Raw genomic sequence first — 27,419 nt, 5'->3', positions numbered from 1 at the left:
ATAGCATATCTTTAGATTTTCTTTATTTGTTTTAACTTGGTTTTCATATTTAATTTAAAAAATTATGTACCTCCCTACCTTTGTTGAAGCCAGTGTGCCAGGTTTCATGTACATTGCATTATATACATTCCATATTCATTACATAAGCTATTTCATTGGGGAATTGAATGTGTATATTCCTTCTTGGTCTCAGAGCCTTGAGGCCCTTCAGTTGTCACCTAATCATCTTCCAGTGTAGCTGCACAGTATACTCACTACCATGGTGTTTAAAATTAGGTTTATTGATCTTTACACTCTATAGGACTCCCCACCCCCGAGCCTGCGTGTGGGTGAAGCTGAGTGGGCATGAAGGGAGCCAGAGATTGTCTTTGCTCATTTTCCATGATTGCTTATCCAGCTTATTTTTTGAGAAGGTCTCTATCTAATCCTGAAGCTCACTGACTGGGTAGACTGGCAGACTAGCAGGCCCCAGGATCCTCTTGTCTCCACCTTCTCAGTTCTGGGATTATAGGCATGTGCTGCCACATCTGTCATTTTACATTGATGTTGAGGATCTAATTGTAGGTGTGACCTATGTCCTTAGCCCCAGGACCATTTCCTATAGTAAATAAAATTACATTCACATGGCAGTTTGTGTGTGTGTGATAGAAATTTATATCTTATTGAGAGAGATCCAAAAAGATTGATTTCCCCCCCCCCCAGACCTTAGTTATAGAATTTAGGGTAATGCTAATGCATAAGAGCTACTTTAAAGTTACTCTATCTTTGCCTCATCCCCTGCTTTGATTTGTGCCTCATGTACTTTTATAGTTATATCTTTTAATTAATTGTTTGGATTTAACATAGCTATATTATACTCTGTCTCAACGAACAAGAGAATATTGAAGGTCACTCAAACATAACTATTGCTATTCTCTGAAGTATTTATGACCTCATGGTGTAGGTGCAGGAGAGCTTCTTTCAGACTCACTGTCCTATACCCCTTGTCACAGTGATGACCCACTCACTTACTAATGACATGTCTGAGGATGGGAACTGAGGAGTCATTGCTGGCACAACGCTGATCTGCTTCAGTCTTTTAGTTGTGGTTTTGAGATGTAGCATTAACTCTTTTGTTTAAATATTTATCATTCTTGAGCTTTTAAAGGTTTTGTGTGTGTGTGTGTGTGTGAGAGAGAGAGAGAGAGCATGCATGTGCATGAACATATTGCAAAGATCAGAAGAGTGTGTTGGATTCTCAGGAGCTGGAGTTACAGGTGGTATAAGGTCTGCTGGAAACCAAACTCAGAATTCTCTAGAAAAGTAGTAAGCATTTCTAACCACTGAGCCATCTCTCCAGCTACCATTCTGGAGATTTTAAAACTGAAACTGAATTCTTAATTTTGCATTTTCTTAGATAGCTATTTATATGAAATTTAAGATCTCATTACTAGATTTAATAGTACGGCTGTGATAATGTGTTAATAGTACACATGTGTGCATGTGTGTATTTTGAAACAAGAGTGTGACCTGAGACTTGCTGTGTAACAGAGGTGTCCATGAACTCTTGATCCTCCTGGGATTACAGACTTGTACCATCAGCAAGTTTGGAGGACCAAACTCAGGGCTTCTTGCATGCTAGGAAAGCACTCTGCCAACTAAGCCACATACCCAGCTATTTATTTTATTTATTTTTAGAGACAGGATCTCAACTATGTAGCCCTGGCTGTCCTTGAATTCCCAGAGATCTTCCTGTCTCTGCTGAGATTAAATGTGTGTGCCACCACACCCCACTCATTTTTTATTTGCGTATATTAAGCATATATAACAATGGACAAAATATATACATTTTTCAGACATGCATATATTTTGGGTATGCTTGCCCCCAGAGCCTTTTTGTCCTTTATACTGTCTCACTAATTCTTATGTCATGTCTTTCCTTTCCTTCATCTCTCTCCCCCTTTTTCCCCTTCCTTCCTCCTTTCACAACCCACTGAGTTTATTTAGGGCTGCCTGAGTGAAATGTTATTTATGATCACCTTACTAGTGGCTGTACTACTGAAGAAAATGCCTCTCCTGTCTCCAGCCCCATTACCTTTGTTTACATTGTCAGGAAAGGATGGGGCCTCTTGGCCCTATGATCTGTACCTCTTGTCCTCCCCACATGCCACTCTTGATACTGTTGACCAGCCTTGTGTTCAGTTACTGAGAGTTTGAGAGTGCAGTAGCCTGGCTGGGGAGATGGCTCAGAGGATAAAGGGTTTCTGTGCAAACATGAAGTCCAGAGGTTAGATCTCCAGCACCAAATAAAAGCTGCTTTTCTCTAATTCTAGTGCTTCAGAGTCACAGACTGGTGCAAACTGGCTAGCTAGAGAATGAAATCAGTGAACCCCCAGTTCAGCAGCAGATCCTGCCTTAGTAAATAAAGTGGTGAGTGATTTAGATACCCACTGTCAACCTTTGGCTTCCAACTTCATGTGTGTACATGCACCAACACGTGAGAATACATGCATGCACACATACTTGAATACCACAAACACAGGTTGAGGGGGGGTGTCTGTGGGGGGTAGAAGGGTGAGGGGAGAACAGCCATACAATGTCTAGAAGAAAATGATCCACAACACTCCAACTCTTCTTCCAGCTTATATATGCCCCTCCCCCTTTACATTATTGCCTGTGTTTTGGAGTTGGTGGTGCAGGTGTTTCATGTAGGGCTCAGTTTTCAACAGTTATTCAGACTTTTACCAGTTATGAGTTTATGCAATAACCTCTGCCCCCTGCAAAAATAAGCTTCCTGACCAGCGACAACAGCAGCTCTGATCTATGGGGATAAACAAAAAGATTTAGAAGGTAATTTGATAGTTATTCCATGCTCACTTAACAAAAGCATAACAGTAGCTTTCCCTCTTTAGTATATGACCTCCCAGGCCATGGGATTTTCTCTAGGTTTACAGTACCAGATAAAAATTCCCTTCAGTGGAATGGTAAATTCAATCAGAAAGTTGTTACTCCTTTAACAGACTTAGCATTATTGCTCTATGAGCATGTCTTGCCTGGTCAGTTGGTACTATAGCGCTCATGGTTCACAGCTGAATAAGACTGCTAATGACAGTTCTCCAGCATCTCCAGTACCTTCTGGCATTGTTCAGTTAAAAATTGATTTCCTTATGTGCTGTGCCCAATGCTTGGGGTGTCATAAGGAATAGCGTTTTACTGTGTATGTAGTTCTAGTGGGCAACCAGTGTAGTAGCATACTGTTTGGGGAGCCCCATGGGCCCTCCTGATTCATAGAAAGGTGGTACTGGGCCTTTTTGTTTTAGTGACCAATGAATTTTAGAAGCAGCTTGTGATGAGCTTAAAAAGTAAGCAGGTTTCCTTGTGGATTTTTAATTATATATATTCTTGGGTTTGAGTGACTCTGCTCCTAATACAATGTTCAGTTCTTTGAGATAAACAGAATTTTAAGAATTCTGTCCTGTTCTCTAGCCTGTCATGTGTTCAATCACCCTTACCCAACGACCTTGTCCAATATCCATCCTAGGATCAAGTCCTTTATATGGTGTCAACAAACAAATCACCCATAGCTAGTCACCTGTTCCCTATGCAGCTAGTGTAACCACCCAGGAGGCACCCTAGCTTTCACACGTTCTCCAGTGTATTCTTGTACTTTATTCTGTATGTACACTTCTTGTTCCCACTTTGCTTTAGAGCTTAAAGTGTACACATGCAAAAAGACTTTTTTGGGCACTGTCCTATGGAAGTCGGTCTGAACCTATAGGAGCATATATTATATATGTGATTGAGTGGCAAACTATTGATCATAAAAAGATAGTTATGGTGCTGAGAATACTAAATATATCACATGAAGCTGAGGCTCACAGAAATAATGACTTATCCTTATAGTCATAACTTTAGTATAGGCCTGGCATTCCTAATCCCCAAACTCACAATCTTAAGTGTTCCAAAGTCTGGGAAACAACAATGACAACAACAACAAACCACCCTAAAATCTGAACCCTGACATTTTGGTGAATTTTTTGGTAAGGGATGCGCCCACTTGAGCACAGAATAATCAGAACTCAGAGCTCCTACACTCAGAGCTCTGTTACTGCTTTATATCAGCACTTGTTTTTTCTTGAAGCCATTATTTGTACTTTTAGCCTGGTTGAATGAAAGCCTTTTATATAATATTTTCAATTTCCTTTTAATAATGTTTTGTAGCTGCTGAGGTCATTTGTTCCTATAGTCTGAGCACTGGGAAAGTTGAGGTAAAAAAGCTCTCTGCCAGTTCTGGGTTATAGTTTTGAGTTCCAGGCCAGCCTGGAACATATGAGACTATGTTAGAAAATCAAAACTAGGGGCTGAAGTGTTTGAGAGCACTTGTTGCTCTTGCAGAGGGCATGGGTTTGAAATCCAGCACCCTCATAGTGGCTCACAATTGTTTATAACTCTAGTTCCAGAGCATCTAGCACCCTCTTCTGATCTTAACAGCCATCAGGCACGCATGTGGTACATATACATGCATGCAAGAAAAATGCCCACACATGCAAAATAATTAAGAAAAACAAAAACAAAAAGCAAAACCAGAAAGGTCAACCAAAAACCTTATGTAGAAAAGTTTATTTTCCTAGCCTGATGTGGTAATGTATACCTGTAATCCCATTACTCAGAAGGTTGAAGGTCACAAATTTAAGGCTAGCGTGGGTTAACACAGCAAAACCCTGTTTTAGAACCAACTAGACTAAACCAAACCCAAACCAAATCCATCTAATTAGAAATGTTATATAAATGTTCTAAAAGTATGAAAATGGGAAGACTCTTTCTACTTCTTTTCCTTCTGAGATAGGCTCTCAGGTGTCACAGACTGGTCTCTGACTTACTGCGAGGCTGAGGTTAACCTTGACTTTCCAGTCTTTCTGTTCTACCTCCCAAGTGCTGGCTTGTAAGATGCGTCACTTTACCCAGTTCTGGGGGTCCTGGGATTGAACCTCAGGCCCTTGTGCATACTAAGTTGGCACTCTACCGTCTGCGCTGCATCTTCATTCATGGTCCGTATCCCACCCTTTCTAGAGGGATGGTCACTGTTGAGTAGCACTGGATCATTCTTCTGTGTACATACAAGTGTGCTTGATAGTAAATGTAGACATTGCTTATGTGTAATTTATCTTTTAAATATAACAGAGCATTCACAATTCTTACCAAGTTGAGGCCTGGCGTGATGATGTGCTCATAATCTCAGTGTTGAGGAGAAACAGGAAGGAGGATCATAAGTTTGAGGTCAGCCTTGGTTTCATTTCCTGCCTCAAAAGACAACATAAACAACAAAAGCAGCCTTCCAAAAGCAATCTAGTAAAGTAAATCCAATGACTGTGTTGGTGATTGTAGAAGAGTATGTATGTATACTCTTTAGCAGTGGTGACCCTTGTAGTCCTTTCTCCAAGGTTGTAGTTTTTCATTTAATAACTTGTTTTAAGACCCAGTACTACCAGAATAGTGATTTACATAGAGATACCAGGATAGCTTTTGTTGTTTATTTTAAAGACTTTTGGGGTAGTAATAGAAAAATGGTAACAGTTTAAATATCTGACCAGGTAATCAGTAGATTATGGTAGATGGAAATGTAATGAGTATTGAACTGTTGTCCAAATATATGCACCAATATAGGAAAGGTTTGATTTATTTTTAGAATCAAATAAATTGGAGAATAGTAAATACCCAATATTCACTCCCCTTTCACTTGTGGGGTTATGTGTGTTTTTATATGTGCATAGAGAAGTTTTTGAAACAAAAGAATAAAATAGTGGTGGCTGTCCTTCAGTGGGTAAAATGAAGTCCTTCCATTTCCACCAGCACCTAACAACTACTAATCTATTTTGTACTCCCTACTAGCAGTCTTAGCAGCTTTCATTGTTCTGAAACCCTGTCATGTGTCTGTTGTGCCTGGCTCTTTTCACTTTTCGGTGTAATGTGTTCAAGGTTCCTCATTCCTTGAAAGACCACAGCTGAGGAGCGCACTGTGCATGCAGCATGTGCATCTTGTTCAGCCATTCATCCGTGGTGGTTGTCTGCACTGTTTCTCACTCATTGGCTACTTTGAATAACTGCTATAAACACATAAATATAAATTTGAATGTATGCTTTGTTTTCTTGGTTAGGTATATGAGAATATGTTTTCTAGTTTGAGGATGAACCTGGCAGTTTTCAAAGAGGCAGTGAACTATTGTACATTCTTGCTAGCGTTGTGAGGGGATAATCGTTTACTTTTTACATCTGTAATTTAACAGTTTCTTAAGAAGAACATGTAGTACTATTACAGCTAAAATAGAAAGGTCCTTTAAACTTCTTACTAAACTAAGTGTAATGACTCAGTGTCTTCTTCCCTTTGTGCTGAGAGTGTAGCTGTTGATGGTTCTCATTGAGGTGCTGCATTCCCCACTGTCTCCTGAGATTGCTCCTGTTTGGTCTCCACAGCTCTAAAGGGAACTGTGTAAGCACTTCTTTAGTTCCTCCTGTTACAAACTATCCATGATCTTGGTTTATGAATTTGGAATTCCTATAGAGACTTTGTTTTCTTGGTTGATTAAAACAGCACATGTGCCGGGCGTGGTGGCACATGTCTTTAATCCCACCACTTGGGAGGCAGAGGCAGGCAGATTTCTGAGTTCAGTTCAAGGCCAGCCTGGTCTACAAAGTGAGTTCCAGGACAGCCAGGGCTACATAGAGAAACCCTGTCTCGAAAACCCCTCAAAACCCCAAAAACAACAACAACAACAACAACAACAAAAAAAACCAGCACATGTTTTGGGACCCTCTCCTCTAGTGGTAGAGATTGAAACTGGTACTTCATGCCTGCTAAGTGAAAGACCCCCAAAAGGATACCCTCACTCAAGTCTCGGGATAATAGTGGAACCCCAAGAACTCATGAGAGACCAAGCTTGATGCAAACCACATGAGGCTTTATTCGGGGAAAGCCAGAGCTCTGGGGACGACTCATATCCCACGCAGGGGTAGAGGAGTCCACCCAGAGGGGAAAGGGGTCCCAGTTTTTATAGGCCCTCAGGGGGGAAAGGAGAAGGGGAAAGAGTAGGGGATTTCCAGATCTAAACAATATCTATTCTCAAGAAATAGGTATGGGAGGGGTACAAGGAAAGAGTCTGGTGCAGGTGCAGCAACTCCGGATTGGCCCCAGCTGTGGTTGCTGGGGAAATTTTCCGACTCTTCCCCAGCAACGAATATCACAAACACCTGGCAGTGAGGTGCAGCAGTGGGCACACACCTGGGGATGAAAGGCGTGCGCCACCATGCCGGGCTCTTTTCTGTCTATTTTATTGGAGTATAGTCTCCCTGAATGCAGGATCTAACACACTGGCATCCTGTTAGACATAGGGGAGAGAGGGGGGGAAGTGGGGGCTGGGTGGGATCAAGGCCAGGCGTGTGTCCAAGCATATATTACTGGGGATTGAACTTAACTATTTATTTTTAATTTTTTTAATTTTTTTATTTTTCGTGGAAACTACTCCATTGACCAGTAAACCTCTCTCTTTAGGTTCACTCAGATCTTCTTCGTCCTTTTTTAGAAAAAAATATTTTGAAAAATAAACATTTACTTTTAATTTTATTTTATGTGTATGGGTATATGTCTGTATACATGCATATGACTGATGTCCATGGAGGCCACAAGAAGGCATCAGACCTCCTGGAACTGGAGTTAACAGATAGTTGTGAGTGATCATGTGGGCCTTGGGAGTTGAGCTCAGGTCCTCTAGAAGAGCAGCCAGTGCTCTAAACCCCTGAGTCGTTTCTCTTGCCTCTTACTTTATTTTTTATTATGTGTATTTGTATGTGTCAGTGTTAATTTATGTCACACGAGTGCTCTTGGAGGCTAAGGACAGCAGGCTCCCCTGGAGGTGAGGCAAGCCTGGTAGGAATGCTGGGTATGATATATCCTTAGTCCTCTGGAAGAGTAACAGTGTCCTTAACCAGGGAGCAACTCTCAAGTCCCAAATCAGCTTTTAAAAGATTAATTTATTTTCTCTTAATTTCATACTCATATATGATTCTCCGAGTCTTTTTGACATCCTGTTAGAGGTTTGATAGTTCCCTAGCTTTCAGATCTAATAAGGCACACAAAATAGTAATTTGTACAGTTTTTGGCTTTAGACCTGAAAGTGGCTGTTTTTTTCCTCAGGAGGAAATCGTAGTTAGTCTTTTGAGCCAGTAGCCTATGTGCTTAGAATTAAGGTCATCGCTGCTCAGTTCATTTTGTAATTTTCTTTGCAGTAAAATTATTTACACTTAGGGTGCATGTATTCATGCCTTTTTATCCACCTTTTAATTGAGGTATAATTCGGATCACATGAAGTCCACCTTTTAAAAAAGTACGCAGCTCAGTGGTGTTTAGTATATTCACATGTACAACCCTCATTGTGTAATTGTAGATTTCCACCCTTTCCCCATAAATACAACCTTGAACCCACAAAAGTCACTCCATATTTTTCTCTCAGTACTTGTACTAGCAATGTTATTTTCTGTTTCTCTGTATTTACCTCTTAGTATTTGAATTTGTAGCAGTTTGTGCCCCAAGTTTTTCAGGTAGCCTAATGTTTTTTATCCATGCTTTCATGGGTCACTATTTCTTTCCTTTTTATTGTTGAAAAGGATTCCATTCTATATATGTTGTTCATCTTTTGTTTGCTACTCATTTGAGTTGTTTCTATTCTTTGAGTATTATGAATAATGCTGCATGAATGTTTATTTACAAGTTTTAAAATAATCTTTAAATTTAAGAATTAATCTTTCTGCATAGCCCTGGATGTCCTGGAGTATAAATAGATTAGCTTGGTCTCTGACTTACAGAGATCTACCTTCCTCTCTCTCCTAAAAAGTGTTGGGATTAATGGCATATGCCACCGTGCCTGACCTAATTTTTAAATTTTTTCAATTTCTGTTTTTCTTTTTCACTTTTGAGGTGGGTTCTTGCTGTATTGGTCTCCAACTCAAGTGATAGTTGTGTATCTGGGACTATAGATGCATACTACTGAGCCCAGCTTCTCAGTGTACAAGTTTGTGTAGACATATGACATGCTTTCTAGTCTGTTGGGCACGTGCCCATGAGTAATATTGGTGGGAAATGTGACCATATATCTCTTTTGGGAACAGCAAACTGTTTTCACAAAGATGTACTCCTGAGGATTTCAGGTTCTTTATATTCCACTGACATTCTACACACAGGGAATAATTTAAAATGCATGCCTGTATATGTATGTGGGCAGGTATACATGTGTGAGAATCTTAGCATATTCAGGAATGCCATCCGTTCCTTGCTTGCTGCTGTCATTAGCTTGCAGCTCACCAGCTAGGCTAGACTGCCACATCAGTGAGTGCTAAGGATGCTCCTGTTTGCCTCCAAAGCCTTTTGATTGCCGGTGTGTGCCACTCTGCCCAGCTGTTTATATGGGTGCTGGGCGTCAAACTCAGGTCCTACACTTTTTAAGTTGAGCACTTAATGACTGAGCCATCTCCCCAGTTCCTCTATCAATATTTTTGGCATTTATGTCTTGGCACTGGAGTTATAGTTTTAGTTATCTAATAGTATGAAAATATATCACATTTATCTCTTATGTTGATTAAGATAGAGCAGTTTGAGTTGTAAGTATATAAGCTCAGTCACAGGAGACTTGCCTATCATGTAATCAGACTTTGGGTTCAGTTTACAACTGCATAAAACAACAAAAACAGTAGTTTAAATGTGTGGACGATGCTCTTGTCTTCAGCCAGACAAGTAATAGTCATCTGCAACAACCTTGGTTTCTTTGTGTTCTTTTCCCCTGTGGCTTATGGGGTGAGGAATCCACTTTTCTTCTGGGTGTCCATCGGTCAGTGAGAAGCCCTTGTTTGTGTTTGCTAAGGCAAGGCTTGAGGAACTTCCTCTCACCGTCAGTAAGACTGGGGAGTCTGGCACACTGTTGGTTTGTGTCCCTGCTGGCTTGTAAGTCTAGTGTTTGTTGGATTTGTCACTTCCAGTGGATCTCAGTGGCTTCCTTGCCCCTTGTCTTCCAGAGTATTCTATTAAAGCCCAGCCCAGCAGCGGCACTAGCCTGGCCTCCGATATTCCCTCTCAGTGACCTAGTGCTGCTCTCACAGTGCCTAAGGTTGGGGCTCCCACCAATGCCATCTTTTGTTTTTGTTTTTTTAAATCAAACTTCAGCAACCAAAAATACTGGGTGTGTCTGATGCTAATCTACACAGAGAAAGACTTACTAAGGAGAGGTGACAGCACCTTAGTAGACCATCTTTGCATTGCTAGTTGGGTGTTCTTTTGTTCTTAGAGACACAGGTGAACTATTTACATAATTGTTCAGTAAGCACAGGATATGAAATAATCAGGTAATTGATTTATATTCTACCCAAGTCAGTTTGTTTCCATAGATGGGAAGATCCACTTTCTAAGATAAGCTACAGAGATATCCTGAAACACTAGTAGAATACTGTGTTTGCTGATTTTAATTATTGCTTGTTTTATCTTTCTGCAAGGTTTGTAACAGTTGAAAATTATTGTCAACACAGGAATATCAGTGTTTTCACATTACTTACAGAACTAGTTAAAGTTAATAATGTTTTCACAAAGGTATTACTCAGTTTGGAACCAATGGTGAGAATTTAGCTGGCTGATACTCAACTTTTTCTGGGCTGACTCCAGTCAATTTTCATGTGTGTATATGCAGTATAGCCATTTAAGGTATGGCCAATTAGGGGAAAAACTATTGCTAAATTTGCTTTTTTTTTTTTTCCCCTTCCTAAAGTAAAAGGTCTCAAGCAGAAGAGAAAGAGTAGCCTTGTCAGAGACTGGAGAAGGACGCAGCCGCTCCTGACCTGGCCTGGTCATGGTAAGTACCAGAAATAAGGAAATTAGAGTCAGACTCTTGATAATAGTGAACACTAAACATCTCTTTCTGTTTTGTAAGAAATAATTTCATTTTTTTCCTATTCCCTAATTTATCTCTGTTTCCTTTGTTGGATCCTCAGTGCCAGTCGAATATGACTAGAAGAGCTGCATATGCAGCGCAGTTTAATGGAGGGAGATTGAAATATCTACTTCTTGGAGTCCAGGATTTTCGTTTCTTCCTTTACTAGGAAACTGGTTTGGGGTATAATTCAGTGCTGAACCACATGCTGTCACTTATGTGAGGCCCCAGGCTTACTTCTTCCCTTTCCCTAAAGTAACCGTAGGAATCAAGGCATAGTGAAAGTGATTGTGTGTTTATTTGGTGTGTGGAGATGATTGGCAGAATTGGGAAACATTCATTGTAAAATGTATTACAAAATAAACACATACTATAGAATGGTACATTGAGCTAATTAACATACGTGATCACACATAACACACATTCTATATGAATTTATTAGATGGAAGCAGTTCCCTTCCTTTCCTATTGTGTTTTCAAGACTCGTTGACCCGATGGCAGGTGAGGTAGCTGTGTACATCCTGCCATACATTTCACTTAAGAAAACAATGGGCATTTCAGTGGCATCTGGACAGTAGGCAGAAAAGATGGAAGAGATGGAGCACAGCCAGCTACCTCTCAGTAGTCATAAGGACATAAGTAAAGCTTTGAGGGCTAGGGAAGTTATTCTCTAGATTGTCTAGTATCTGTGCACGTGCGTGCGTGCGTGCGTGTGTGTGTGTGTGTGTGTGTGTGTGTGTATGTATTGTTTTGTCTTACCTAAGGTGTTTTGGCTGGTACACAAAGTGGTAATTGAAAATACCATGCTATGAGTTGGCGAGATGGCTCAGCAAGTAAGAGCACTGACAGTTCTTCTGAACGTCCTGAGTTCAAATCCCAGCAACCACACGGTGGCTCAGAACCACCTGTAATGAGATCTGATGCCCTCTTCTGGTGCATCTGAGGACAGCTATAGTGTACTTGTGTATAATAATAAATAAATCTTTGGGCCAGAACGAGCAGAGGTCTTAAATTCAATTCCCAACAACCACATCTCACAACCATCTGTACAGCTACAGTGCGCTCATATACATAAAATAAATAAGTAAATCTTAAAAAAAGAAAAAATGCCATGCTAATTTCAGGCTTCATTAGGGACCTGTGGAGAATGCTTTTCAAAATTAAAATTGAAAACAAAGTAAAAAAGCACCCACCCCCAGTTGTGTAGTTACATCATATTAAAAGAAGGAAAAAGGTAATTCCTTCCTTCTTAAAGGTGGGCCAGTATTCTCAAAATTTGTGGGCATCACAATTTTCTGATTTAATCTTGTACCCAAAGCATGATGATGTTTTTAGGTTTTTTTTTTTTTTTTTTTTTTTTTGAGGGGTGGGGGATGGATAGTATACGAGACAAGGTTTTTCTGTATAGCTCTGGCTGTACTACAACTTGCCCTGTAGACCAGGCTGGCCTGTCTCTGCCTCCTGATTGCTGAGATTAAAGGCATGCCCACAACCAACCAGCTTACTATTTTTTTTATCTAAAGTATGTTTTTATTTGCCCATAGTTTTCAATAAGCTGGAAATGTGCTTTCCTGGTATTGGCATGGTATGTACACCAGTGCTCACGAGTGGCAGTGGGACACCAAAGCTGCTCTGTTCTGCACTGAGGGCTTACCCTTCACTGTGTGCCACATGACCAGCAGTATAGTCCTCTTTCTGGTACTGCTGAGGTCTCTGTGGTGCTCAGCACAGTCTTCTTGGGGTTCCTTCTGCCCCAAAGCTCTGGAGTAGGATGACCACACATTATAAAGGATATGTCTTAGTTACTGTTCTGTTGCTGGGAAGAGGCACCATGACAAAGGCAGCTTATAAAAGAAAGCATTTAAGTGAGGATTTGCTGACAGTTCTACAGGGTTAGTTAGTTCTTCATGACCATGGTGGAAACATAGTGGCAGGTTGCAGGTATGGTGCTGGAATGGTAGTTGAGAACTTTTGAAACCTCAAAGCCCATCCACCCCCAGTGACACACCTGCTTCTTGTATTTTTTAAAAATGTACCAGATATCCTAATATCTTGGTACTCAGAGTCTGGTAATACCTGATACAGTTTGCATCAGTATGTCCTCAGATTAGGGATATCTTTTTTTTTTTTTTTTGGTTTTTCAAGACAGGGTTTCTCTGTATAGCTCTGGCTGTCCTGGATCTCACTTTGTAGTCCAGGCTGGCCTCGAACTCAGAAATCCGCCTGCCTCTGCCTCCCGAGTGCTGGGATTAAAGGCGTGTGCCACCACGCCCGGCTAGGGATATCTTTATCAGTCAGACTTGTGTCCTTATTACAAATGCCTCAGAGAAGTTAACAGTATTGGTCAGCCACCCCTGGATTTGGGGTGTGTCACCGGTGAGGCAGTATGTCAAGGTGGGAACATGTGATGGAAAAAGACCACTCACCTGGTGGAGCCCAGGAGACAGAGAAGAGGGCCTGCCTCTCAGAGTTTCTAGCTCCCTGCTGACAGTCCTTTGTGCTAGCACCAAACCCTTTAACATGTAGGCCTTTGGAGAGCCCTTCTACAAACCATTGCAGTAGTAATAGATCAGATGAAACACTTGGGGAGGGAGGTATTTTTTCTTGAGCTTTTCTGCTTGTTTCAAAATGGTCATTGGGTTAGTTTTATAATTATGTAAGTAGGCATGGCAGAAGAATCAAATATGGGTGACTAGTAGAAGTTTTAAAATTATTAAACATTGTGGGATTTTTCCAGGATGAAGAGATGCGGCATAGCCTTGAGTGCATCCAGGCCAATCAGATCTTTCCCAGGAAGCAGCTGATTCGGGAGGATGAGAATCTTCAGGTAAATTTAAACTGTGTAATATGTGTTTAGCCTTATAGTAATGATGGAGCAAAACTAGTGAATTGAAGTAATGCAGAATAGACACAATCCTTAGCTGTACTTGGAAAACATTGTTCCTTTTTGCAAGTTATTTCTTAAAAGTTCATTGTTTGAGATGATCATCTGTCTCATCATTCCTTAGAAAGTCTATAACTTGGGTACATAAAGTATAAGCCATCCTTTAGATTTTTGCTTTAACTTGTGGGGCAGAGGGTTCTGTTTCTTTGCTTACTGACAGTTTACTCACCAGGCATATTTTTCAAGACTTGGCTTTTTTATTTTTTCTGCTCTGGAACTCTGAAAGGTTTCTTCTTCTGTTTTTCAGGTTCCTTTCCTTGAACTTCATGGAGAGAGCACAGAGTATGTGGGCCGTGCTGAGGAGGCCATCATTGCTCTTTCTAATTACAGGCTTCACATCAAGTTCAAGGAGTCTCTTGTCAATGTAAGTGATACCAGCTGTTTTCCCTGTAAGGTAGACAGAAAAATTAAGAGGTGAGAGTCTACATGCTTAGGTGTATGAAGGTGTTGCATGCTGCGCTTTCCTTTCAGTTACTTTCATGCTCAAGGATATCAGGTTAATAAGAAACTCTTATGCTTATTTAAAATAATGTGCCTTATCTGCATGAGGCCATTCATGGTTAATAGTAAATAGTCTATCCCAGGTACTGCTGTATTGTTAAGCTTTATAAAGGTGTAAAGATTGTGCAGGCCTTTCCCTAGCCCCCATACTATTTAGTAGTTAGCAGCCGCTTCAGTTGAGATTATTTATTGGGTCTTAGTAATAGATGAGAATATTGTTCTTTGAGCTCACTACAGATTATCATACTGAATAAACTTACTCCGGTGGCTCTTTAAGCAGATAAGAATAAATGTTAGTATGCTGCTTATTTGCATATTGGACCCTTAACCTAAGGAAAGGGAAGTTGAAGTTGCCCTGTCTTGGTTATGAGGTCTGCTCAGTAGAGCTGGCTCTTCAGTTCACCACCACCCAGAAAGGCCCACAAGTTCACAGATTTCTGCCAGTGGGAAGTGTTCTTCCTCTTTTACTTGCCAGTCTTCTGGCTTTCTGTATTTGAGTGTCGGTGCAGTGTTGTGATGCTGTCAGAGCTCAGGCCTACATTCAGATTATGTTTATTTATGGGAATTCTTTGAAATCTGTTTCTTGCATTCATGTTATTCACCTTCCTAGTTTACCTAACTATCAAGTTGCATTCTTTATGACAAGGTCAGTGGCTGTCATTTTTGAGTTGGCATTGAGTATTTGTTTATTTATCATAGTTAACACATTTATGTTTCTGAGCATTTTGGCCTGACTTTTTCTACCTTCCTACTCGATTTGGATTATGTCTAAATTCTGTCCATTGGTATACACTAAAGTCATCAAGGAAAAAGGAAATGTACTATGTTGACAGTGTTCTAGAGATCAAAAGCACCTTGGGGAAGAAGAGGTTTATTTCATCTGGGTGTGGCTGAGCTCTTCTTTAGTCCCAGCACTCATAAGGCAGAGGGGAATCTCTTAGCTGGAGGACAGTCTGGTCTACAGAGCAAGTTCCAGGATAGCCAGAGCTATACAGAGAAACCCTGTCTTGAAAAACCAACAAACGAAAGGTTATTTCATCTTAGAGTTTATAGTCTATCATTGAGGGAAGCCAAAGCAACTGAAGTAGTACCCAGGGGTTATACTGCCCACTATAGACTGTGTTTTCCCACATCAAACATTAATCAAGAATATGCCCACTGGCCAATCTAATGGAGATAATTTCTCAATTCAGAGGGCCCCCTTCCCAGATTGCTCTTGTATGTGTCAAGTTAACAAGAATTAACCAGCACAACAAGACTTCATTTGGATTTGAGCACTCATGACCAGTGGGTAAAGGTAGAAGGGATAAAATAACAGCTTTGAAAATTCCCTACCATATCCTAGGGAAGTGAGTGACTATACTACTCAACTTAACCTTAACTCTTTCTTCTTTAAATGGTTAGAATCAGTGCACTTGTAACTAAATTGCCTGTGAGAATAAGAGTTCATCTTACTGCACTTTCCCCTGTCCCATTTATCAGCTTACTGGATTTGGCTAAGTATGTAAAGGTCTATTCTTGGGTTTGTTTGGGAATCAGGTCTTTTGGAGAATAATGTCATCCACTGCCCTAAGCTTTCATTTTTTTATTTGTTCTATGACAGTCATAGTATGCAGCATGATGTCCTTGACCCTGTCAGCTGTTCTGTCCCCACTTTACTAGTAAAACTAGCTTCCTGGACCACTCAGGCAGACCTCATAGTTTTGCACATTTTCCCTTTTTTCTCTCCTGGGGAACTTCTCTTCATCTCTCAGAACTCAGTTCAGGGGTAACTTCCCCTGAGAAGCTTTGCTCAGTCCCATTCCCTTCCTGGCAATAATTGTGCTCAGTGGGCTGCTTCTATATCTTAACATACTTTCGCAGCATTTATTGGACATGTAACTCTTTGTTTTGTCTTGTCTTTGTGCCTTCAGGATCCAACATGTTTTTTGATGCCATGCAATTCAGTAAATGGGCAATGGGTTGAAGTTAGTGTGGATCTGAAATGAACATTAGATCACTTCTCCCCTTTTGGGTTTTTAAAAAGATTTATTTATTCATTATGTATACAGCAGTTTCTTACATGTGTGTCTGAAGACCAGAAGAGGGCGACAGATCTCATTACAGATGGTTGTGAGCCACCATGTGGTTGCTGGGAGTTGAACTCAGGACCTTTGGAAGAGCAGTCAGTGTTCTTAACCGCTGAGCTATCTCTCCAGTCCCGCCCCCCCCCCCCCCTTTTGGAATTTAAAACAATGTGCTTCTGTGAATAGGCCTATGCCATTCATGATTTATCTCTTACAGTAGCTGACTGGTTGTAGTCTGACCTTTTTTCCCCCAAAGTGTAGTCGGTATATACAGTGTTTCAGAAACTGACTTCTGCACTTACTTTAATCCATCTCCTCATATCAAGCATTCCTCTAGCATTATAACTCTCTTAAGTTTTAGAGCCTGTGTGTTACTTCCAAAACCCCAGGTGCTGTGTTTGTGTAGAAAAATGATTGTGTAAAATTATCTTGACATTGTAGGGACTATGAACATTTCCTATTAAGAGAGCCCAAGTTAGTGCAAGGGTTCCTGAAGCCCAAGGTCAGGAAGCAAAAGGCTGGCTCCTCCTGCAACAGATACTCGATGGATGGAGGCCAGAGGATGGAGAGGGGTGGCCTCTCTCTCTGCATCCCTCTACTCGATCTTCAATAGATAAGTATGAACAGCAAAACACAGGAAATCAAGAGACCCTATTAAAGGTTATTTTACCGAAATCACGCACATTTAAGCTATTAGAACCCAAATGTGCTATCTCTATTGTGGCATGACCCACTTTGCATTATTTAGTACTTCAGTAAATGACTTGCCATTAAGTTTTAAATAGCTACCCAATATCAAATATTCTCTTAATTTCACAGCACATTGAGTGTTTATAGGTTTGGGTACTGTAAGCACTCGTACTTTACTCTAGACAATCTGAGTAAGCATCAGGCTCACAGTGCTAGGGTGAAGTACCTCTGTGACAGAGCACTTTTGTAGCTTTCCTGCTGTGTGCAATCTTCTACTCTTTAGTTTTTCTAAACTATATTTCTTTGAAGCTTACAACTAAATGTTCAGGTAGGATTTATGAACGCATAAAACATGTTTTGTTGTGTAATTTGACAGACTGATTCACAGTCTACTGCTTCTGAAACCCTAGTGCATGGCTGAGACTCAGGTGATGGCTGCTTCACTGTTTGGAACAAGTTGGTTGTGAGTGTTGAATACTTACCTTGCAATTGTGTCTCCACTGCATGAGTCTCTTCTTTTTTACCAGTGCATTGTGTTCTTGAGGGAATATTTTGTGGGGGTGAAGATAAAGCCCACAGTTTATACATAAGCAATGGAATTATGATCTTCAAAAATGTAGACTGAGGTACTGCAAGGTGGTTTAGCTGGCTGCTCTTCCAGAGTTCCTGAGTTCAATCCCCTGTACCCATATGGGGGCTCACAACTGTATGTAATGGAATCTGATTCCCTCTTGTGTCTAAATGCAGTCTTGCATTTAGACAGAGCACTCATATACATAAAATACATAATTTTTTAAGTGTGGACAGAGGGCTCAGCAGCTGAAGGTATTTGCTGGACAAGCCTGCTGACCTGAATCCCTGAAACCCACATAGAGGTGGAAGGAGAGAACCAATTCCTTGTAGTCTTCTGAGCCTTGTATGCCTGCGGTGCATGAGTGTATGTGCACAGAATAATAAATAAAACTTAGAAAAGGATGTAGACTGAGTTTTAAGCAGAAATGATTTATAAACCTTTGTTTCTTGGTCAGGTTGTGTATTAGGTATGAGAAATGTTAAAGACTGTGAGGATTTTTTGGTTTTGTTTTTGGTGCGTGAGGGAAGTTGGAAGAGCTGGAGCAGTGATGTAAGCCTTAAGAAAGGAGAGAAACTTGGTTAGATGTATGGGGAGGGAGTGGTGGCCGATTCTCTCTCTTAAAGGAAGTGGACGGAAAGAAACAGGAGGAAGGGAGGCTCCATTGTTACAGAACCAGGTGTCTCTTGTTTTATTAACACTACTCTTGCGTGTGACAATCTGTGTATTACAATTTGGTGGTGGTGGAGGTGGCTCGGGGGTAAGAGCACCCCTTGTTGAGTTTGGTTCCCATAACCAACAGTGGCTCACAGACATCTGTAACTCTAGATCTGATGCTCTTTCTGGCCTCTGAGGGTACTGCATGCATATGGTATGCAGACATACATGCAGGTACACATGAAATGAAAAAAAATCTGCATTTTTCCACACTCCAATTGATTCGGATGCAAGAACCAACCTCTCTTCCTCCTCCTCTTCTTCCTCCTCCTTTTTCTCCTCTTCTTTTCTTCTACCTTCTTCCGTCATCATCTTCTTCCATGGCTTAGTGGTTATAAGAGCACAAACTTGCCCCTCCAAATGACCTGACTTGAGCCCCAGTATCTAACTTTTGGGTAGCTCACAACCAACTGTTATTTCAGCTCATGAGGATCCAACACCTCTGGCCTTTAAGGGCGTTGTGTTCAAAGCCGCATGCCCACATGTAGACACATGTGCATACACATAATTGCAGATGAAAGTAAAAGCTTTATAGGTCTTTTGTCAAACTGGCAGATGACCCCACCATGTATTGAGAGATGGGGGGAAAGGTCTTGCAGGAACACATTTAAAAACAAATAACAAAAGAACAGTCTATTTATAGGGAACCTGTAGAACTACCTGAGAACTAGTTAATGTTGTATTTTGTCTTTTTAAAAAATATTCTATTTCTTTATTGTGTGTGAACCTTGAACTCAGGTTGCCAGGCTTGGCAGCAAGTACCTATCCCTGCCCTAATCTCTTTCCTCTTGATCTCCATGTTCTCTCTTGATAATTTTATCCTCACTGATAATTCTCTCCCTCTCTCATCTGCCCTAGATTTACAGGCTCTTGAAAGAAGTTTTAGCTGTGTCAGCTGCAGTTTCTCATGCAGCTCCTTGGGGTTAAGGGTTTAAACAAGCGGAAAGCCAAAGGTTTTTCCTTGGAATATAAGCAGTAATGCATAGTATTCCTCTTACCCCAGTTCTATTACAATTATGAGAGAGTTTTCATAGATTATATACTTAGAAACAAGTCTTTCACCCCGAGACAAAAACTCCCAGGCTTATCTGAATATTATTTGGTTTGCTCTTTTCCAATCTGTGCCCCAGTTTCTGTTTCTGTGTTTCAGTTTTCTAGCCCTGACTTCTTTTTGGCCCAGCATTCTTGTTCTGAGGGACCTCTGCTGATTCTGGTAGCTGCATGGTAGGTCAGAATTGTAGTGAGTCAGCTTTGAAAGTGGCAGGACTGACTTGGGGCCACCCCGTGCAGCCAGCACTTTGAGTTGTTCCTGTGCCTTAGAGGAGCTTGCCTCCACTGAACAAACCTAAACAAACTGTTGGAATGCTACTTGCAGCTCCTACAGCCCGTTTTGACTGGATTTAACGCAGCGTTATGGACAAGTAAGCCATTTTCCTTCCCCGCAAGGGGTTAAGAGTGCACTCAGGGGTGGATGTAAGTCACTTGGAGAAATGCTTGCCTAGCATGCATCAAACCCTGGGTTGGTTGCCAAGTATCACATGAACAAGCCATGGTGGTTCTGGTCTGTAATACTAGCACTTGGGAAGGCAAGTGAGTCAGAAGTTGAAGGTTGACTTCAGTGACATAGGGAGTTTTAAGGCCAGCCTGGGATGCATAAGAACACCCCTCCTTCCCTCCCTCCCTCCCTCCCTCCCTCCCCCCTCCCCCTTCCCTCCTTCCCTCCTCCCCCTCTCTTTTAAATGAGCCAGGTGGTAGTGGCAGACACCTTTAATCTCAGGACTCAGGAGGCAGAGGCAGGAGGAGCTCTGAATCTGAGACAAGCCTCAGACTGAGTTCTACAGAGTGAGTTTCCGGACAGCCATGGCTACACAGAGAAACCCTGTCTCAAAAAACAAAAACAAACAAAAAGAATTTATTCATTTATCACATGTTGTTTGGAAATTGCTTTTGTTTGAGTTGGAGGTTGAGTCAGATATTTTCAGGAGGAATGTCCTTGTGTTAGCCTTAGGGTCATTTACACACTTCAGAAGTGTCTTTTCTGTCTCACTGGCATATCTGATCTCTGTCCACTATTGTTAAGTAGAGCCTGCTGACCCAGTTGGCAGGGAGTGGGACTAATCCAATTCATGCAAACATTGAGTTCTGCTTGACAAACAAGGCTCTTAGCTTTTGGAATATGTTGGATCTAGCCTTTTTTATATTCTTTGACTACTGTAAGACTTCTTGATATCTGTGATCTATTCTACTGATCAGAGACCCTGACCAGTGACTACTGGTGTGCCATCTTTGTTTTGTAACCTATAGGCAATTAGGCCTCCAGAAGATCCCTTTGCTAAGAACTGAGGCATAAATATACTCTGCAACCTGGGACAGGGGATACATTCATTCTTGTTTGTACTTAGCCTTGAGTACTTTTGTTTAGTGCCTTCAACTTTTGTGTTACTACATATCATAGCATCTTCAATAGGGCCGTGAGAAATGAGCTTGTGGGTTTGATACTCAAGGATTTATTTCCTCTTCTCTTCTAGAGTCCAAGCCTCTTCTCTGTGGTCATCATGCTGTAACTTTAGGTCATTGGTTAGGAAAAGGGAAACTCTAACCCCCTCTTTAGTAAATCACTATTGATCCAGCTAATTTTGAAAGTTTGTTTGCTTCTTCCCATTCATCAGTTGGTCTGAATGTATCTTCAAAGTCAGTGCCTTTTTGACTAAGAGAACTTCATCCTTTTTAATTTTTGCAGGTTCCATTACAGCTTATTGAAAGCGTTGAATGCCGTGATATATTTCAGCTTCATTTGACATGCAAAGACTGCAAAGTTATCAGGTAGGTGATGTGTTTGTGAGGCTGTGAAGTATTAGGGAAAATATTCTTTAAAGAATTGTTACATAGTTTGTTAGGTTAAGATAATTTCTGAGTAATCAGTGCCTGGAATATTTTATTTATAATGCATATTGGTATACAAACAGATATATTTTACTTGGAAATAATTTTAAATTTATAACACATATATAAACTAAAACACTACAGTAGTATACCATTTATCCCTGTTAAAACTTTACCCCAATTTATTATTAGCAAAGCTTGTGCGTGTGTATGTGAGTGCATCTGTGAATGTGTGTGCACATATCTGTGTGTGTTTGTGTGTATGAGAGTTTGTGTGTGTGTGGCCTGTCATGTGCATGCACCCACCCAGAAGCTATCTCAGATCCTCGGATAAAAGACATACATATATTAGCTCATTTTTAAATTGGCTTATTGGCTCTGGGCTGGGCTCTTCCAAGCCTTCCACGGTTAGAGTGCCCTTACCTTCATTCCTTGCTCAGCACCTCTAACTCTGCCCTCAGCTTAGTCACTCAGTCCCTTTACTCCTAGCTCAGCACTTCAGCTTAGTTGTTCAGTTGCTTTTTGTGAAACCTATTGGTCTTGCTGCCCAAGACGCTTTTGGGCCGCTTTCCCTTTCCTCCAACATTTTAGAAAGTCTTCCCTGTAGTTCACCAAGTCTATCATCTATCACCTATCTCTCGATTCTCTCCTCTCTCCTAGAGGAGGAACCTGGAAGTCCTGCCTCTTTCTTTCTCCCCAGCCATTGGCCACTGACATCTTTATTGGTAGATCAAAAACTAATTGGGGGTGGAGACCTTTAGCAGATTCTCAATCAAAACATCAAAGCTCCCCCCATACAGCTTTCCTAACACTAGAGTATTTTCTCATAACCAGTACATCATTGTCAGTTTCACAGTTTTACTCTGACAATACACTTGTCAAATGTACTGTCCTGCTCCAGTGATGTCCTGATAATATAGTTATGTTTTAATAGATTGTTTCTCATCTTAAGCTGTCTAGAGTTTCCTCAAAATTAAATTGAAGTTATGTGTCTGCAACTGGGAGACATACACACACACACACTCTCTCTCTCTCTCTCTCTCTCTCTCTCTCTCTCTCTCTCTCTCTCCCTCCTTTTTAAGGTATTATGTTATATCCAGAGACAATCAGTCCATTTGTCTCTTATTGTTGAGTTTTGATTAGTTCAGTTAAAGTGTTACTCAATTTCTATGGGAAACATTTTGAGAAAAATGCAGGTGTCTTGTTTCTCATCAAAATTTCTCTAGCTTTAGCATTCATTCATGATTTTATTAAATCTAATTTTAACTCTGATGGTTGCAAAATGATTCCCAAAATATGTTTTTAATTTAGTAGGTCTGGTTTTTGTTTTGGTTTGTTTGTTTGTTTTTTCAAGACAGGGTTTCTCTGTACACAGAGCCCTGGCTGTCCTGGAACTCACTTTGTAGACCAGGCTGGCCTCGAACTCAGAAATCCACCTGCCTCTGCCTCCCGAGTGCTGGGATTAAAGGCGTGCACCAGCATGCCCGGCTCTAGTTTAGTAGTTCTGGGTCTGTTCCTGACATTTTAAATTTACTCCTTTGATCTGTTTTAGGACACCAATGAATACTGTCTGTTCATGTTGATGAGCTGCACTCACTGGGACAAAGGAAGGCTTTAGTGACCTCCATGTTAACATTTACCATGCCTTTTTAGCTGCTCTCGTTTGTCTTCCTGAAACTCTGTGTGCAGCCCTGGGTGGTATGAGACTTACTGCCGTACTCCTCTTTCAGCTTTCTAAGTACTAAGATTACAGGAACGAGGCACCTCACACCACACACACTATACTTTTGATAGATAACTGACAGCCACTCAGATTTAAAAGCTCACTTAGTTTCAGTTTTTAGCACTACATTTAAAAATAGAGATAAAAATCCTCAAAGTAATTTGTACTAATTATTTTAATTTTAACCCTTTAGTGGTATACACTGAAATTTTCTGTTGGTAATAGAATTGTTTTGTTCTCTGTATGGTTGCAGCTGAATGTTTGTTTGTCCTCTGCCTTATTTTGGATCTGTTGGTCCTGACTGCTAAGTAGCCAAATTTTAAAACCATCTCCCAAATGGCTATGGATAGTATTGTGATCTGTTTTTTAGGATGGCCTATTATATCACAGCAAAAGAAAAAGGGCTTTTCTGAACATATTTCTTTTTTTTTAAAGATTTATTTATTTATTATATGTAAAGTACACTGTAGCTGTCTTCAGACACTCCAGAAGAGGGTGTCAGATTTCGTTATGGATGGTTGTGAGCCACCATGTGGTTGCTGGGATTTGAACTCCGGACTTTCGGAAGAGCAGTCGGGTACTCTTACCAACTGAGCCATCTCACCAGCCCTGAACATATTTCTTAAGAGAGATAACTGTAGCTGGGCAGTGGTGCCGCCCACCTTTAATCCCAATACTTGGGAAGCAGAGGCAGGCAGATTTCTGAGTTTGAGGCCAGCCTGGTCTACAAAGTGAGTTCCAGGACAGCCAGGGCTACACAGAGAAACCCTGTCTTGAAAAACAAAAGAGAGAGAGAGAGAGAACTATAAAACAAGCTAAAGAAGTAGGGTGAGACCTGATCATCAAAGAGACAAAACGATTACTTTACTTTGATAATCACTATTAATTACTTTTAGAAGAGATTCATTAGATCAAAATAATAGATTTTTCCATATGTCCAACTTCCTTTTTTTTTCTTTTTGCACCCCTGGCTAAAATGTGTTGCATCTGTTTTTATTGTAAGTGTAGTAAATGACTATGTCTGATGTTTTCTTCACTCATCGTCATTATGGCTAGACACTCTTGAAATGGTGGCTTTTCTTAGACTGAGTCATTATCGAATGTCACCTGATGACGTTTATATCTGTTTTGCTTTGCAAAGGTGTCAGTTCCCAACCTTTGAGCAATGTCAAGATTGGCTTAAGAGATTGAACAATGCAATCCGACCACCTGGTAAAATAGAAGATCTCTTCTCATTTGCATACCATGCTTGGTGCATGGAGGTCTACGCCAGTGAAAAGGAGCAGCATGGAGACCTGTGCAGACCAGGTAGGCTAGACTTCTGAAGCTTTGCTTGGAGGCCTTTATCATGAAATGGGAACCCACAGGAGTCATGCCTTCAATCTCTGTCATCTAGCTTTGTCCCATTACTTTCCCATTAGTTTAGTACAACATATCTCTTGCTTTTCAGGGGAAGGGGAAAAAAAACAAACTGTGTTTGATATATTAGCTTCCTAGGCCAAAAATGACTATAAGGAGGTTTGTGGGGATTATGGGACCCTAGTGGAAGGAAGCTGTGCATTTTCAGTAACATTTCATGTTAAATAGTATTTAGTAGTCTTTGAACCAGATTAGCCTTGGACATTTATGCAAAAATACTTAATTTCTCACTTTATTTTCTTACTTTTTTCCTGATCTTTCATTAAAATGGCATCTGTGTGTGTGAGAGTGAGTGAGCGAGTGAGACAGAGATATTTGTGTGTGTCTGTGTGTGTGTGATATGCTAGGATTGAACCCTAAATTTTGTGTATGCTAAGGCAATTATTTGTAGTGTCAACTAGTGTGTGTTTGCGTGTGTGTGTGTGTGTGTGTGTGTGTGTGTGTGTGTGTGTGAACTACAACATGTATGGAGGTAAGAGTGATTTGTGTATTTTCCTTTATGGATGGCTACCTTATTTTTAAAGAGAGGTTAAAGCTCACCAAGTTAATCAGTTGTAGTGGGCACCAAGCTCCAGCAATCTTTCTATCTTTGCCTTCCCAGGACTAGGATTGTAGGCATGTGCCACGGTGCTCTGCTTTTTACATGGGTATTAAAGATCCAGATTTAGGTCCTTTTGCTTGCCCAGCAAGCACTACTGAATCACCTTCCTAGCCCCTATCATTATGTTTTAAACTAAATTCAACCCAACTTTTGCTGGGTGTGGTGATGCACACCTTTAATCCCAGCACTCAGGAGACAGAGAGGCAACAGATCTCTGTGAGTTCAACACTAGCCTGGTCTACATTGCAAGTTCTAGGCTAGCTAGCCTTACATAGTGAAATCCTATCTCAAATCTAAACAAACAAAAAATGTGGCTCTTTTCAAATTTTTTTTTCTGGTTTTTCGAGACAGGGTTTCTCTGTGTAGCTCTGGCTGTCCTAGAACTCACTCTGTAGACCAGGCTGGCCTCCAACTCAGAAATCCACCTGCCTCTGCCTCCCAAGTGCTGGGATTAAAGGTTTGTGCTACCAACACTCAGCTTTCACAACAAACTTTTAAAGATAACTTTTCTGTTCCCTTGGTAATTTTAGTTGTTTCTTTTTTAGCTGGCTTTTAGGATATTCCTAAGATGGGTTGTCCTGTGGTTGGGTCTTCAGGCTCTGTCCTTCCTGATGATGTATACCAACCAGTACAGCTGTCCAGCGTCCTCTCTCTTTCTGTAGGCCTGTGAAACATGGGGTGGGGGGAATGAAGTGGGTAAAGTCTTGATTTTAGAATTCAAAAGGCTGAATTCAAACCCATACTCTATGTTTAACTGAAAATAATACTAGGCAAGCCACGTAAACTCTCTGACCTTCAGTTTCCTTTGTCAAACTGGAACATTTCATATTCTTCCGCTCCAAATTAATATGGGTATCTTGAAGATCAAGTGTGTTAATGCCAGAGTTCAATTTAGTAAATTCTCTTCTACCTCTAATACATGAGGTTTATGAAAGCCCTCTGGAAACCATGCAGCTGCAAGATAATGTTATCCTAACTGATGAGTTGGAAATTCTCTGGGATTGAAGTTTGCATTCTTTTTCTTCTCAAGATGCACATGTGGTTCACACTGATGCTATCTGCTATCACTTATATGGACTTTTACTGACATTACTTGGAGAAGGGAGAGGGGGAGAATATGTTTAGATTTCTTCTTTTTACATAAGTATACTACATATACAAGCATAAAAATGTCTGCCATTTTTTTATTCCAGCTCTCATGGTTCTAGTGCCTTCCCAACATGTTGAATGTTGGCAGCCACAGCTTACTCACAACAGGAACACACCATGAAACAACATGTGAACTATTTCAGAGTATAGTGTAGCCCAGAGCATGAGAGCTCAGCATAGATGCTGAGGTGTAGACTTTGGTTTTGTCTTTCAGCCATACATAGAGCCTTTGATGTCATCTCTCCTGCTCAGCACTTAGTGTGTCAGGCAAGAACCTGGGATGACTCTGTCATTCATTGTCTTGGTGTTCATGTAAATTTTAGTGTTCAGCTGTTGAGCCTGTCATAGTGGAACCACTCGTATTGCATCCACAACTCTAGGACATCCTTGGCCTAGGAAGAGGTCTCAGCATTGTTATGGATTCATTTGTGAAACTTGAAAGTCTTTGAAAGTTTGAAAGACTCAGAACTTCAGTCTTTGCCCGAATGTTACATTTTCATTGCTGTGATAGAATACCTGACAAAGTAGCTTAGCAATGGAGAGGTTCATTCTGGCCCATAGTTCATGACAGTCCATCACGGTGAGGTAGTTGAGGTGTCCTAGTCACTGTTCTGCTGCTGTAAAGAGTCAGCATGTCCAAGGCAGTTGTTAGAAAAGAAAGCATACAATTGAGGTGCTGGTCTACAGTTTCTGAGGTTGCTCCCCATCATCGTCATGGTGGGGAGCATGGCCATAGCCAGGTAGGCTTGCTGCTAGATAAGTGACTGAGAGCTACATTTTTATCCACAGGCACACACATGTACACACACACACACACACACACACACACACACACACACACCAGTTTCTAAGATTAAAAGAATTACTTTATGTGTATGAATGTTTTGCCTGTATTTATGTGTATGGACCATGCCTGTGCAGTGCCCATGGAGACCAGACAGTTTTCCCACATAAGTTTTTTTCCCTCTGAGTCTGACTTGTTTTGCTTAATAATAGTGATACTTAATTCTGTTTTCCTATATGTTGTCACAATAATAGTTTCTCTAATCCTGATGAAAATTCCATTGTAGCAGGTGAGGTAGCTCAATTGGTAAAAGCATTTGCTGTGCCAGCCCAATGACCTAAGTTTAATCAATAGGCCCATGTGGTGGAGGGAGAGAGCTGACTCCTGCAAATTGTCTTCTGACCTCCACATGAGCATTGAGGCAAGCA

The 27,419-nt window shown here is 40.8% G+C and overlaps 1 protein-coding gene across 6 annotated transcripts in view; it reads left to right on the top strand.

Moving 5' to 3' along the window:
- The window catches only part of Mtmr3 (myotubularin related protein 3), a 113,997-nt gene that overhangs the window by 52,777 nt on the left and 33,801 nt on the right, over positions 1–27,419 (top strand). For all 6 annotated transcript variants that reach the window (XR_003949519.1, XM_006514848.4, XM_006514845.4 and 3 more), the window contains 5 exons: positions 10,782–10,865; positions 13,681–13,770; positions 14,135–14,251; positions 21,173–21,255; positions 24,180–24,346. Coding sequence is in view for 5 of the 6 variants with exons in the window: in XM_006514848.4 (XP_006514911.1) it covers positions 10,863–10,865; positions 13,681–13,770; positions 14,135–14,251; positions 21,173–21,255; positions 24,180–24,346 (460 nt within the window). In the remaining variant the exon portion in view is untranslated. The remainder of the gene's footprint in view (positions 1–10,781; positions 10,866–13,680; positions 13,771–14,134; positions 14,252–21,172; positions 21,256–24,179; positions 24,347–27,419) is intronic.

The sequence above is a fragment of the Mus musculus genome, chromosome 11, assembly GCF_000001635.26.
Source record: "Mus musculus strain C57BL/6J chromosome 11, GRCm38.p6 C57BL/6J".
NCBI lineage: Eukaryota > Metazoa > Chordata > Mammalia > Rodentia > Muridae > Mus > Mus musculus.
This window is presented reverse-complemented; position numbering and strand designations above follow the sequence as displayed.